Raw genomic sequence first — 15,481 nt, 5'->3', positions numbered from 1 at the left:
AATCGTACCAGCTGTTCACTGAAGATTGACAATCCTAGAAGCTGTTTGAAAACAAATTAAAATTTCAATATATGCACTAAAAAAATTTAGTTTTTTTTGGCATAAAAAAATTTAGTGTCGGTATATGTAAAACTGTTAAGTTGAGCCTTGTTTAGGCAAATTAAGGATACCTAAAAGTTGAATGTGTTGTTAGCCCTAAATCATCTAATCATACACAATTAAATGAAATGGTAATCAAAAATATGGCAAGGATTTAAACCAAATTTAATGATATATGAAACATAATAACCTTTTAGCTTTTACCTCTTTTCTTTAAGTTGATATAATAAGGTTAGCTGCATTAGTTGCAATGTAATATATGTGTTAATAGAACAAGTGCTTAATAACAAAAAAAAAAAACTATAGTATTGATTGCCTTAAACGGAATAGTTGATATAAATTGAAAGGACTGGGTTTCGGTTTCAAAGGACCAATTAAGCAAACATTTCACGCGAACGCAAGATGCTATAAAACTTGAGAGTTTCCCCAAAAGGAAAATGAGAGAGGCAAGTCGAGAGAGAAAGAGAGAGCCAAGCGCACGAAGTTCGTGCAGACTTTTCCGCTGCTGCTGCTGCTGCTGCTGCCACTGCCACTGGTGATGGTGTTGCTACTGGTGTTGCCTGCTTTTCCTTGGGTCCTCGTGTCAGTCGCGTGCGAAAGCGTAAAGTAAACAGACAGGCGGCTAAAGCGGCAGAAGGAAAAGCAGCGAAGCGCTGGAAAAGCAGGAAAAAGCAGCAGCCGTGCAACCGAGGGCCAAACAACAACACCAGCGGCTGGCAGGCGAATTCCCACGCTGCTGCTCAGTCAGTTGAACTTTGACCACGGCGGTAACGGGTTCGGTGCGGTGCAGTGTAGTTTCGGTGCGGTCAACGCGGCGTATGCGCAACGTACATGCAACGTGAGCGCTTTTTTTGCGAAACTATAAATGATGAATTCCAAATGTGCTGGCATATGGCTGCCACGTGCCCCCAGCTAAAATGTGACTAAAGGATTACAAAAAAAAAAAAACGAGCAAGTCAAACAAAAAGCGAAAATGAAACAATGCAAAAAAACGCTTAATTAAAATATGGAAAGTTAATTGCAAATGGCGCTTAGCAATGTGGTCACATCAAATGGGCATAAATCAACGCAGAAAGTGCATTTAATTAGGCTTAATATAAAGAAAACATCAAATAACCGAAAAGTGTGGGCCTAAAAAAATAAACAACAATTAGAGCAGGGGAAAAAACGTTTTAATTAATGCAATGTCATCCAATTGAAATGCAAGTGCAGTGACAAATGAAATCAAATTAAAGCTCTGATAAATTGAATCACAAATGCAAAACAATTGACAGCTACAACAACAAGCGGAAAATAAGTGCAACATCCTCAGCGACACACAGCAACACAAAGCAACAAAATGCCGGCATCAAGTGGATTATATCGCATCAAAAATGGCCGTGTCCTTGACAGGCTGCAAAAACCAGCGGCACTCATTTTTATAATAGCATATATTGCGGCATGCGGCATTTGCGGTAAATATCACACACAGACATTATGACTTTTCACTAAAACTAAAAATCAAATAAAATCCCACATAAAAGCGAGGCGTAGAAATTACAGAAAAATAATGACGCATTTAATACTTTTTCATTTATTTATGCCGTTGATTTTTCAATTTGCATTCCGCTTATTCTGTACTGTTCACCGAACACGATTTAATTCAATTAGCGTCGCTGTAATGCATGAAATATTGTCAAAAGACAAATTGGCGAAATATGAAATTAAATGTGGCAAATATCACGGACGAGCCGCAACAAAGGCCACGAGATTGCCCAAGTCGAGAAATCGTTAATTTGTAACATTTCATTGCCGATGTCGAGTGCAGTGACAGGTCAGGCGATGAGCGCGGAAATCACCTGTGCATCACCTGTCAATGGCTGACACCGCAACAACGGCAATCAGGGGATTCCCCTGCGCCAAACGGCAACAGCAACACTTGTCTCTACAACTGAGCTCACTGAAAGCTGCCCCCTGTCGCCATTTCTCTCCATCTCTTTCGCGCCCTGCATCGCTATCTCTCTCTCTCTCTCTCTCTCTGTGTCTGACTGACTGGCTGACTGGCAATTTGTCAAGCAATCAACAAAGCCAGAAATTGCCCGGCAATAAGACAGAGCGAAAGCGGCAGAACGCCAGTTTGTCCAATCGGGAAAATGTGAATGCGAATAAACCTATTGAACACGCCAAAAGTGGTATAGAATATGCACTGCGATAAAAATATGACACCAGGAACTATCATAATCATCTCTAGTTGCATTAGGTATATTATGTTTCTAAACTATGATTTTTATGCAGGTGTAATCCTTTTGACAATCTCTTTATTCCCTTTTCAAGCTTTACGCATTTTAAACAAAATATCTTTATGAATATTTAAAAATATACATATAATAAATAACATATAGTCAATCGTTATATATAATAATTTAAATTATATTTTTAATATGCAAAAGCTGACTATGTATTCTCAAGAACTATTAGTTCTTAACTTACTTAAATAGTTACAATATACAAAAAATGTGCCTCTTATAATGTTTATAAATTGCTAGTTTATTTGTAAATAATGTTTATTTCTCGAATGCTTGAACGCAACATAAAATTTGGTCTTCAATTTAAGCGATTTTTCTCGCAGTGATTGGTACTCGACTCCAAGGAATACCGATATGTGGAACTAGTACACTGCTTGTGCCACATTTTGTGCGTGCCCCGCGTCGATGGGGGGAGAGGGTGTCCGTAAAGTCGTTGCTAAATAACAACAACAATGGCATAAAAAAGTGCCACGTCTTCACACACATTTGCACGCGCACACACACAGTGGGGCCCTGGGGCAACGCACACACACCGCAGCAACTGCGAGTGCTACTGGCGACTATCTAGCGCATCCATTGTTGCATGCCACACACCAACACAGGCCTTTTGGGCCACACACTCCTGTCGCTGTCGTTGTCGTTGTCACTGTCAATGCTGTAATGAAAAATGCACAAACACAAAAACGAAATACGAAAAAAACAAACAGAATCCAAAACTGCAACTGAAAATAGAAATAAACAGAGGCCGAAATAAATATATTCAGAATGCACGCCAGCTTAGGGCGATGAGTAAAAAAAAATAAAATAGACAAGCAATTTCAGCTGCGCCTGCCGCTTTTTATTTGGACCGCATTAATATTTAGCCAGCCACATGAACGTGCCTAGATATACATTAAGGCTCATATAAATCAATATTTATGCCAGCGGTGCATGTCTGTGGATCGAGCCATGGGATTTTTGAAGGCCAGCGGGGTCGCAGCAAATGCATTACTAGTCGCTGCACCCAAATCCGCAGCTCAATGCATCCAAATATTTGCATAATGTAACCAAAAAATATAAAAAAAAAATATATTTCTCCACTGCACTGCAGGCTATATGCTAAGCAGGGCGACCATGTCACTTTGGGGGCCAAAAATGTGCAGCTACCCATTCCCCATTTGAATGTTTTGGTTGTGAACATCGATATAAACATGGAAAAGATCGAGCGTTGCTAAAAAGCAAAACGACCAAAATATATGTAAATACTCTGTACAAATATTCACTTATTCAATTATTCACAATGCTTAACAAGCGGTTTGTATGACATCCCGTGTTGGTCATCTAAATAAGGTGTATTGATTTTACTTAAATATCTTAATTCCGGATGTCAGACTTGATATTTCATAAGATATATATCATTCACCTTCTCATATGCATTTGGTTTAGCACATTTTGTTTAAGAATCGAAGAATAAAATTATTCTGGCTCAGATTTAAATATCTACCTAAGAAGTCGACATAATTTCAAGGAACTTTTCCAATATGCTGGCCCGTCTCTTCCATTAGACAGATCGAATCAAAAGTTTTGCACTACGGTTTTCAATTTAATCTGGTCTCGCCACCATCGCCAAACTGACGCACCATTGTGTGGAAGCCACATGGTTCAAATGGCTGAAAAACAGTTGCATATTGCAAGCTTTACTTGCAGCTGCAGTTTCGAAGAGTTTTAGCCCTATTCAGTTCAGTTCAGTTCAGTATAGTTCAGTATAGTTTAGTTCAGTTCAGCTAGGACAGTTAGTAGAGCATGACAATTTCATGGCCCACAACACTACTATGTGTGTGTGTGAGTGTGGTTGTATGAGTGAAGACCTCCGCTCGAAATTGTGAAATTGCTGTGAAAGTCGGGCAAAAAGTTAAACCCATTGATGCCTGCCTCGGGATAAGTGGGCCACTTGCGGCTGGGCGGGTTAATTGGGCTAACTATCGCAGGAGCTGCTCCATCCAGCTGCCTGTTTCGGATTTTTTCTTGGCTGCTCTGGTTAATTGCCACAGACCTCCGATATCAGACCACTTTTCCTTTTTGTTTGTTTTGTAACCCAAAACGATGGAGTGAAATTCCTTTGAAAAGAGTGAAAAAGGACTCCACGCACGTTCAAATTAGTCGAATGAAATTAATAGTTGACTTGATGTGCATATTTTAATTGAACTGATTGGGATCTGTTCATTCCCATTCTGTTAACTCGAAAAACGTGAATTTAAATTATTGTATATATATGGCTATGATTATGAAACATTTCGCACGAAATTCAACAGATACATTCAACATTTGGTTTTTTGTCTTGAAACGGAGGAAAGAAGGGTAATTCATTCATTATATGAGTGTAAAAACTGTAGTCTTCGAAGTTGGTAGAACTCAATAGGAATATCTGCTTTTAAAAGAGTTTAACTGCAGCTTTGCACTTTTTAGTAAGTTCTTGATTGATGAATAAATATCGGCTAATGCCATAGTTACCCTCTTCCCATCAGTTTGTTTGAGTTTCCATAGAAATTCGAGCCTGATCAGTGAGAATAGGATAATCTGGTGACAATGCCAGATGACAAAGCGAAAGTCGTTTGGCACACAGGGATAAAGGATGCATTTGTTAATGACGCGCGATGATTGACGAGCTGGTGAAATGGTATGGGTGAATGGGAGCATTTACCAATATGTCTTCATTGCCAGCATCATAATTTTGAGAAACCCAGACGTGCCAAAAGGTAAAATCCATCGGAAGTGGGCATGGGGCGTGGGGCGTGGCAATCAGACTTTATGCTCTTGGTTCCTGTGACTCGGGTCAAGGCCTATACGTGGAAAATGTGGCCAAGGGGGCACGGGGGATTGCGCGTTGGCAAGCATAATTTAATACGATACATGCAGGGGCATACTCACACACCCACACACCCACACACCCACACACCCACACACCCACACACCACGTTGAATGCAATGCGTTGCAACGGTAACAGAGCCATAAAGCTCACCTGTTACAAATGCAGCGCCACGTGGGCGTGGTCCCCTTCCCCTTCCCCGTCCCATTACCAATGCCTCTATCCTTACACTGCGCTGCGCTGCGGTAGCCATAATAATCAGCACAAAAACTAATGGTCCCATACACACACACACACACCACACACTCGCACACATACAAATGTACATACATACACACGGGCACATGGCTGCACTTTAAGCGCTGAAAGCACGTAAATTCTACATAATTCAAAGGAGGCGCCGCCTTTTGGCAATGGCAAATGCGAAGACATGGCCATGTGTGTCAGTTCACTGAGCCAAAAACAAGGATATCTTAAAGCTGCAATACAGACGAGCATTAAAAAAGCATCGCTACGTTTAAAATTTTAATTAGTTTCTTTAAAAGTTTTGTGAAAGTTAGTTCTTGACTTTCGTGATGGGTAATATATTACCGGTTAGGAAAAATAACTTCTAAACTAAGTTGAAGATTTTTTTTTTTTACTTCATTATATCCATTAACACTGTACACAATTAACTAAATACTCATGAATAAATCAGATTCCTTTTGCGCATTTATAAAAACCCATTTTAATAGATGCCAATAAAATTATTCTCTCTGTGGCACATGTGGATGGGCAAAAGTGAAGTGGGCAAGCCAAAATGCAACACTCAGACACTTTTTAGTTGCACTTAGCAGCGCTGGCTGTCACTGATGCTCGCATCCAGGCCCACTTCTACCATCCTGATTTTCCAATTTGCAACTTTTCACCTCGACCCATTTTTTTTTCACCCGCTTTCCCGTCCACTAGCAGGCAACTTTCTTGTGCTGGCGAGTCCTGGCAGGCTATTTAAGACAGGCCATACTAAAGTTACCTGGGTCTTCGAAAGCCAACCACTAAAGCCGTGTCAAAAGCGAATGCAAATGGTTTTGTGATTTACCTTTGTCTTGGCCTCTTTTTGGTGCGGACTTAACCGCAAATTTTGACCCGAGCTGCAGACTGGCAAATCCGGCCCATCATCGCGTATCGAGAGTGGTTGATTATGATCTAAGGACCTTTTCCTCGACTCGAAGTTGGCGTAACGAGCTGATTTTTTACGGAGGATAAAAAAAAAACAATACAAGTGACCGGTTAACTCGCTGCTTTTCGCTGGGCGTAATTACAGCTCTCGCTCGCAGGACATAAAAAGTCTTTTGGAGTTGCGTAAGTGGAGTAGGGACCAAATGCACTGAAAATATCAGTAATTAGTGTGCTGGCCTTTCAAAAAATTGCATAAGAATTTGAAGTTTTGAAAGGACAATAGCCAATAAATTTAGTTTAGTTGGCAAATCTTACTTTATAGCTTCAGATCATCAAATATGCTTATATTAAGAGGTAACAAAATCTGTTTAGTGTCTACTATATTTTTTTCAGTGCAGCGGGACTGGCGATGTTGCGCCAACAATTAATTTGGCTCAAGTGCGCGCTTGATTTCGTTTTGTGTTTTATGTCACTCTTGATGCTTTTCAAGCGGGACAGGCCGAACCCGCTGACACAATTTCATTAGGCAACTTTTCCCTTTTTTTTTCGCCAACTCAACTCAACTCAACTGAACTCAACTCGGTTTGCTTCGGTTTTATTCAGTTTCATTCCACTCGCCCCAGCGGTGTTCTGTTTTCCGTTTTTGGTCTGCCGCGCGTAGAGGATAAAGAGAATTTGCCTAACAACTCGCACACACACTGTCAGAAATTGAAACTTTTCAAAAGCAATTGCTTGAATTTCAAGTGAAAACTTTCTTCCCAGTCTCGTTCTCCTTTCCGTTTCTTTTCTTTTTTTTTTTCATTTTTTGTTGGCCAAGAAAAGTTGTAACTTTTGGCAGAAATATGCAAGCATACATTGAGGCACACACAGATGTACAGATGGATATAAATACATATTTTTCGGGACTGTGTTTCTAAGTAATTGCGCGTCGAGGCAACTAGAGCAAACTGTCTGCTTTTTAAATGCCAACGAGCGCATTGACGCCAAAATCCAAGGCAAAATGGCGTCGCAACTTCCTAGCCGCCGTTTTAAAACAAATGCGTAAGACACCATGCCATTGGAATTATGCTCAGCTGGCTGAAGGAACCACTCACCACTCGCACCCATCGCCTTTTCCTTTTCGTACTTAAACCAAAATCCGGACCAGGATCCAAATCCGTATCCGGGCATATGGGAAAACCGTCGGTTGGCGGAATTGTTTCAGTGCAGCTCAGTCGCTCAGCTGATTACCAAACCAGCCCACTTGCTTTGTATGCGGATAATCAGACTTGAAAGTTTCCCGACTTTCCTATCCTGTTTTTTTTTTTTTTTGCTTTACTTGCCATTTTCCTTGCGACTTGGTTGCGTAACTGCGAAAAGTTGCGAGCAACTTTGCTCTTGTGTATCATTGGACAATTTATATAATTAACCCATATGAATATTTATCTTGGACTGAAAAGAACTTAAAGTCGGCGAAATTAAATCGAGTCGGGCGGAGTTAAAAAAAAAGCAATACGCATCCCTCCCCCACCATCTCCTTGGAACCGTAATTCTCCGCCGTAATCCTTCGAGCCGGAGCTTAGCAGCGGAGGCGCGAGTCTTAGGCATAAAGCTGGATTATGGCTTTAAGTGTAATTACCATTTACATGGCTTCCATGCCTGCCAGCTGGCTGTATTAACATGCTCCTGAGTCCTTTCCCCAGCTCATCGCAACGCCCGGAAAAGCGAAATACGGAGCGCGTCTAACACAGAAACACGGAACACCGTGGCAAATGTTATTAAAAACTTAAACATCAACATCAACGGGGCATAAAAAAACACCAAATTGGGGGGCGTGCGACTTGTGGGCGGTAAGGTGGGTTTTAGCCTGGTTTCGGGGTCGTAATTAGAAACTTTTTAGTTGGCACAACGCGGAGAGCACACAAAGTTGGACATGACTTTTGAGGCATTAGCCTAGCGCAGCCATTTTCGCGCCATGATGCGGTAATTAATTTCCCAATTCCCCGCCTCTCAGCTATCTCTGCACCTCCATGGAAAAAAGGGGGGCGGGTCAAATTGCCGGACATTCGGCTGGTTTAGTTGTCAAGGACATCCGCGCGTTAGGGTCAGCCAGCTGAACGAGGGTCAATTCAAACGTTCAACTTACTAATTTAATGGCAAATAAATAAAGTCATAATAAAGTTCAATTTTCAACATGAGCCATATTGAAGCTATAACTAAAAATATACAATAATCTTTAGCTAAATGCTATTTAGCCTTTAAAACATATTGTGGGCTGATAATTACGCCGTTTCATTCACAGTTTCATTTATTTGTTACTACAACTTGATCCACCCTCGAAGATTCGATAGCTTAATTATTTTTTCGCCAACTTCGAATTCAAATTAAACTTTGCCTCGTATTTTTGGAGGACTTGGGCTGCTGGTTTGGGTTGCGGTTGGTCTTTGTGGGTTTTCCATTAAATTATAAATTTATGAGCCGCGCAAAGCGTCCTAAAGCCAAACGACTGAGCATACAGCCAAAGAATTGGGTTGGGGTCGGGAAAACAAGCTATGCTTGTATGTGTGCACGAGTCCTAGTTAATTACCGTGATAATTTACACTTTCACTGGCATTGCGGCTTTAACCCTTGTTTGCCCTGCTTTAAACTAAGTGTGTGTTTCATATAAATTAAAGTTTAAAGCTCAATAAATTTTGCCACATGAGTTGCTAGAGAAGTGGTGGTTACAGTGGTAATGCGATATGAAGTACTAGATATTTTTGGTAAGAATAAAATCTTTCAAATTTGCCGAAGAACATATTATTTGTTCAATGTTTCAAGCTAAAAATTTACTTTATTTAATTTGAGGCTACTCAAAATCGGTCCTAACGACTCGCCACTGTATTTGCATAAATAAGTATGTTTAAGTTTAGCGTTGCGTAACAATTTGGATTACAGCTCAAGTAGTTGACAGTTTTCGGTGGCTGCTGGCCAAAAAGAGAGAAGACAAGAGGCTAATTTATGAAAATTGCCGTCGAAATTATTGGCAATGAACATTTGCGAGTGCGTGGGCGTTCAGTGGCTCAGTGGCTGAGTATCTGGGTAATTCGGTGGCTCAGTGACGCAACATTTGAAGCGACTTGCTGCGGGAGATTTCTGATTATGGTCTCGAACGTATTGAGACCGGTTAGCTCCGGCCACGCCTCCCTCACTCAAATGTATGCAAATATTTGTGTTCTTCGGCGAAAGTCGAAACGAAAGTGCCGGGGCCACAAGTATAATTTATGACTGGGCCGCTTAAATTTCACTCGAGTGACGCACCAACAACAACATCCGAATTATGAGCACAGATAACATTTCGCCGGCTGCCAGCTAAGCAAAAATTAAGAAACAACAAGCTGGTGGTGGTGATGGTATGCGAATGTGGAGGGGGCGTATTGACTAGGATGTGGTTGCCATTGTTGCCTTTAATCTTTGGGGCACAATTTGCACGATTCCGCCGCAGAAACCCAAACTCAGCGAGCACCACATTTGAACCAGCTCAAGGACAAATGATAACGCTTAACACAGAGCCGCCAGCGACTGCCTAATGATACTGTCACAGTGCGGTGGTGGTGTTTTCCCCCCACCAAAGAAGTTCTCCCCCCCACCAAAAAGGAAAAGGGATGGGGGAATGGCATCGAGGACAAGTACAAGGAGCAGGGCAAGTATGATGATGACAGCAAGACAGCGACTGGGCCAACAAATTCTGTCATTAGATACTGTGTAACCAAGTATCAAAGGAGCTTGTGAGATACTAACAACACCCCAAAAATTCGCAGGAAATTCTAGTTTCGCACACGGCTACTGGGTATCCCCTTACCATCCGTTCATTCCTTTGAGTGCTTCGTTATTTCATTAAGGTAAACTAAACTGGTTTGTTTGGTAATATATCAAAGCGTAAAATAATTTAAATAATCAACAGTAGCAAATTGTATAATTTAAAATTCTTACGCATTTAATCCAGTGCTAAATCAAATCATGATATTTGATTTATAATATTGCCAGAATTTAAATATAGATGAATTTGAATAGCTAAACAGCTTCTAAATCGTTTCTGCATTATTCACCTATAAATACCTCTTTAAAGCCGCTTTAATTTTGATGCTTTCGAAATCGAATACAAATTGCTGCCAAAAATCTGGTTACCCCTTGAGCGAGGGCATTGAAAGCCCGCTCATTTGCCATGCTTTGCATTTACCCAGTTGACTTTGCTTTAACAATGGTCCCGGAGTCAGATTCTGCTCCTACATGCCGCATAGATTGAATATTTCCTGCTGCTGCCGCAGATTTGCCGGCATGCCAAAAGGCGGAATCAGGAGCAGCACAGCACAGCAGCATGTGGAAATGTTTTGCCGTTCATAAATTTATGCCACGCGGCCAAGTCAGAAATAGCAGTGGCAGCAACAAAAAATGTTTTCTCTTGTTGAAATGTTGTCGTACATGGCCGCCGGGTGAGATGGCGTTGGGTGGGGATGGGAGAATGGAGATGCGGCTCTGCCACGCAAATAGAATTTCAAAGAAGTAAATCTTGAAATGAAATTAATTTTCTCAATTTTCCAAGCTGCAGCCTCGCTTTTCGTGGCAGCGGGACCGGAGTCCGTAGTCCGGACATTTGCATAGAAGTCGCTGGGGGCGTGGCCGTAAACAGAAAAGTGGAAAAGTTTCTGGCCCCGGTGGGTTAAAACTCTCGTCGATCCGCAGCTGTTGTCCTTGGCCTACAGAAGTGCCTACAATTTGCTGCAGATAGTTTGCCCGTTTTTCCCCCTCAACTCGTCATTAAAATTAGCCCAATTCGATTGATAAATGTGCAGCCATTATGAATTATAAGTTATTATGCAGACCATAGATTTATGACCCGATAGAGTTGAAAGCCATAAATCTCGGCTATCAATTGATTCGTTAATTAAGCCATCGAAAGTGCATTCAATCAGGGTTGCCTGCGATCATGAAGAGGCAACAAAGCTTGCTCAGGTGCACGTAGCAAAACAAATTAAATAAGTCGCCATTGAGTTGGTGAAAGCAACCAACAATGGCCAGTGGTCGAGAAACTTTTCCCTCACAAAATGAAATGTTTTTCTCATGTGATTGTGCTGTTGCCGCATTCTGAACAATTGCCAATGGATTGCAACTCACCAAGGACTGCAAATGGAAAACTTTGTTTAAATATGTTTAAGGTAACCGGATATATTGGTATAAAAATATAACAAATTTATTAAGTCACTTCGTACTTATAGTCACATATTTTTTTATTATATGAGCAATTATTTAGTTTTGAGATGATATATATTTGAATATTAAATGATTTCAGGTGTAAACATGCTTCAAAACATTACACACCAGTTGTTTCTGTTAGTACCCACTGCATTCCAGAAAATATTTATTAAATATTTACTAAAATATGATCTCATGTGCACCTATCGTGAATAGGAATCCCAAGGCGGGTATTTCCCCCAACATTTCATGTGCGCAACCACTGAAAGTTTCGTCTTAAGCTCAAATGATTGCTGCAGAAACTTCCGCACTCAACTGCAATTAGTTTGTGTGGCACGAACTGCTCGAATTCAACATTTCAACTGTAAGTTTCAATCCTAGGGCACCTGTCAGTCGGTTGCCAGTCGACAGGTTTTAATGGTCGGAAATCATGCACAGTGCAAGTCGCCAGCTGCTGAATTAAAGCCAATTTGTTTAAATAATAGCTGAAAAGTACATTTAAACAGTGAAGCACAAGCACAACAACCTGCACAAGTCGAAACTTTGAGCTTCAGCTCAGTAAACTGGCATTACGTATACGCAGTGTGTGTCGGTGCGGTAAACTTTTCGGCCATTGCAGCTGTTGTTTGAGTAATTCAAGTGCACACACGTACAGGTTTTAAGTTGCCAAGAGACGTTTTCACTTCTAGCTAGATGTATCAGTGAATTATTTCAGAACTTCACATCCCTGTGGCTTTGCATATTCTCGGAACAGATTAGATTTCCATTAGCAGTAACAATTTAATCGAGCGTGTATTATGCAATAAGCAAACATACGAACTACATTGCTTTCCATTGAGTGCACCAAAAATGTTGTGGCCGGAAGAGACTTAGTTTGCTAACTGGTATAGAAACTATGGTTTCGCTCTAGCACAATGTAGGCCTCAACAATTATGGTCAGCGAATATCAATGGATCCATCATTGGGACATAACACTTTGAAAGCTTTCCATAGAGGTGAAGCAATCGAACCGCAGGATTCAATTTGTGGCTGAGAGCATGTTTAATTGCCACAAAGTGCGCCTGCTGCCCGAAATCAGAGGCAGCTCACCTCACTGATGGCATTATGGCCACAAGCAAATCAAGCAAATATTTTAAATTCGATATATCCTTTAGGTCCTTTTGCGGACATCTTTCCCGGACGGGCCCTAAGCCCGTTTTCTATTTGGGCTTAGTGAGAAATGTCAGCGGCATAAAATGGATAAGGGACAAATGTGACAGCTCACAGAAAAACATTCGCAGGCGAAAAATGTAAAGGAGCCACATAAAAGGCATCGCCCAGATTTGCCCAATCTCAGCACAGTCAACGCCAATGTCAACGCGGCGGATGGGTGATGTGGGTGGGTGTGCCCAGAAGGGACCGCCGGGATACACGCTTGTGCAGCTTTTCACTAGATGGCAACGGACATTTGCCAAGAATCGATCAATGGCATTTCGCTTAGCCGCCTGGGCGCAAATAAATTGAACTTAAATAGACGACGTCAAGGGCATTAAATGTGACGTCGCTGTCAAGTTAAGTGCCGAAGGTGGCAGAATCTTACGGGAAAAGCGGATACATGGAAGCAGGATGGCACTGCAGCGAAAACTTGTAAAAATTTTATATTAAATACATAAGAAAATGTTATTAAAATATAATATCACTCCATTAAAGTGAGAAATAGTTTAAAATTTGTATTATTAAAAAATGCAGTTGTTACAGCATTCTGTAGACATCACCTTAAAACCTTTTCTTCACGCAAAACTAAAAGTGTGCTCAAATGTGCACGCCAAAGTGACCATAAAAACCTATCCTATCCTTACACAACCCAGATTTTTTTGCTCAACTTGACTTCCTGTAAAAATCCAGTCCACCTCATGTGCATACAACATCCCTTGCCAATTGGGGGAATAGAGGGTAGCTAAGCTCAATTCCGATTTTGATTACACTCGGTTCTGTTATTTTCGGTCCCTTGTAGTGCCACCAAATTTGCCACATCCGGCGCTGGCCGAAGTTTATATTGCGACTCCGGGTTTCAGGCGCCGTCGGTTGCTTTGTGGCAACTGTCAAGTGTGTCTGGTCGCCCGAAATAAGTGGACTGCCAAAAAGTTGCCTTCTTCTCTGGGCCATGTCCTTCATCTCCGGCTGCTTTGTCTCCGATTTCGTAGCTTTGCTTTATTTTTCGTTTAATAATATTTTCACTTTGATGCCACTTCGGTCAGCCGGCGAATGGTTTTCGGTTTTCTGTTTATGCCCCCCCGCATTACGGAAGTTGACAATTTAATTTTATGTACTCGCCACATTCCCGCCGTTGCCACAGATACTAAACATTTATTGAAGGGCCAAAAGGTTCGACTATTCAAAGTGCCCACCGGGCCGTGGACTCTTGGCTTAGGTTCCAACCGCATTTCCATTCTAATTCGCACGTGCTTGCAATTTGGCAAAGCCCCTAATGTTAGGGCTGCTCAATGTATAAATCTTCATTATGCATGAAAAGCATTCCCCCTCACTTAACTTATGCTCTTTTATATGAATTCTTTCCCGTTTGCCGCCTTTCCGTTTGATTTCACAAGGCTTTGGATCATGGATTTCGCAGATACTCATACAAAACCCGCTGGGGCGTATTTGTACCTTATTTATTTTGGTGTCACAATTTATGAATCCGCTGTGCGGATGTTATTTATTGAGGCTTTCAGTGCGGTTGAAATAGCGGCTTAAAATAGATAAATTTAGGAATTCATCAGCGCCTGACAACACGAACTTCCCATTACTAGACTCCGCAATTAGCCTTCAGACTCTGGCTTCAACTATTTAAAACTTGCCAGTTTCTTCTAGGAGCCCACAAAAGAAATCCCAAACTTGAGCACTTAGACACGAATTTGAAATAAAATAAATAAAATTAGAATTTCTCAGCCCTAGAGTCTGCCCCCCAAAACTGGCTGGCTTCATTTCCCATTTCTCTGCCTAGCATCTGCCATTTCCTTTTCGCTACTCGTCCAGATAGAAAGCCAATTTTATGACTCAACTTAAATAGGCACTTTACGTTTGCTCTTAATGCCTTTTTACGAGAGCTCCATGGTCCTGGATCCTGGATTCGCGACATTAATGATTGCCACGCCCCTGTCGAGGGCTTTATTGGAAAATAAATGGGCGAATAGTCGGCGGCAAGTGTGTGGCGCACTTATCTGATTTTACACTTGCGACCATCAAAATTATGACAGTCGCAAAGTGAATCGTTTCACTCGGCCAAACGATCAACTTTGGGCCAAAAGTTGCAAAACTTACAAAGCAGGCATGCGTGGGCCATTTTCCGGAATTTCAATTAAATGGCTGCGAGTGAGCAAAAAGTTTCCACACGCCACGCGGCAAATCTTCATCGCACAGCCCGAGGCTTGAGGTCAGGGGCCACATTGACGCATTTACACACAAATTACCGCCAAGTGTCAAATGCAAACATTTCGACTCTGGCAACAAACAATATTTGCCATAAAAACAGAAAGCGAAGAGCCATCCGCAAACGGAAAAGTTTCGTAATGAAGCTAGCACCCAACTGCTAACCTCCGTTGTCCCAAAAGCTTAAAGTTTACTTTAAAAAATTTGCCCCAACATTTTGAAGCTCGCCTTGGAAGATACATTCGAATTGTTCAATTTCACCATTTGACCATTTGTATTTAATTAAAACTTTACAATTGAGAACGCTGCAAGCTTCGTTGTTTTATGCTCAATTGTCCCCGTGCACTCGTTGGCCGTTAAAAGTTGGCCCGCATTTGTGTCAATTGTTGTAAATAACTCGCACCGCAAATTTAGTTAGATTCAAATGGAATAAATTATGCTGCAAGACATGACACAATCGGAAATGTACTCGCC

General features: G+C 41.4%; 1 protein-coding gene and 1 long non-coding RNA gene across 3 annotated transcripts in view; one reads left to right on the top strand and one right to left on the bottom strand.

Moving 5' to 3' along the window:
• The first annotated feature begins 684 nt into the window (after positions 1-684).
• dpr13 (defective proboscis extension response 13) overlaps positions 685-15,481 on the top strand; it is a 32,781-nt gene continuing 17,984 nt past the window's right edge. Inside the window, exon 1 of one of the 2 annotated variants that reach the window (NM_001038867.4) lies at positions 685-1,553. In NM_001038867.4, the coding sequence (NP_001033956.2) occupies positions 1,439-1,553 (115 nt within the window). In that variant the 5' untranslated portion in view covers positions 685-1,438. The remainder of the gene's footprint in view (positions 1,554-15,481) is intronic. The other variant, NM_001299626.1, reaches the window with a different exon arrangement.
• On the bottom strand, positions 2,592-3,192 carry lncRNA:CR44419 (long non-coding RNA:CR44419). The gene has a single exon (NR_124608.1). It is a non-coding gene; the product is annotated as a long non-coding RNA:CR44419 (long non-coding RNA).

The sequence above is a fragment of the Drosophila melanogaster genome, chromosome 2R, assembly GCF_000001215.4.
Source record: "Drosophila melanogaster chromosome 2R".
Taxonomy (NCBI): Eukaryota; Metazoa; Arthropoda; class Insecta; order Diptera; family Drosophilidae; genus Drosophila; species Drosophila melanogaster.
Note: the sequence above shows the minus strand (reverse complement) of the source record. Positions and strands in the feature narration are given on the sequence as shown.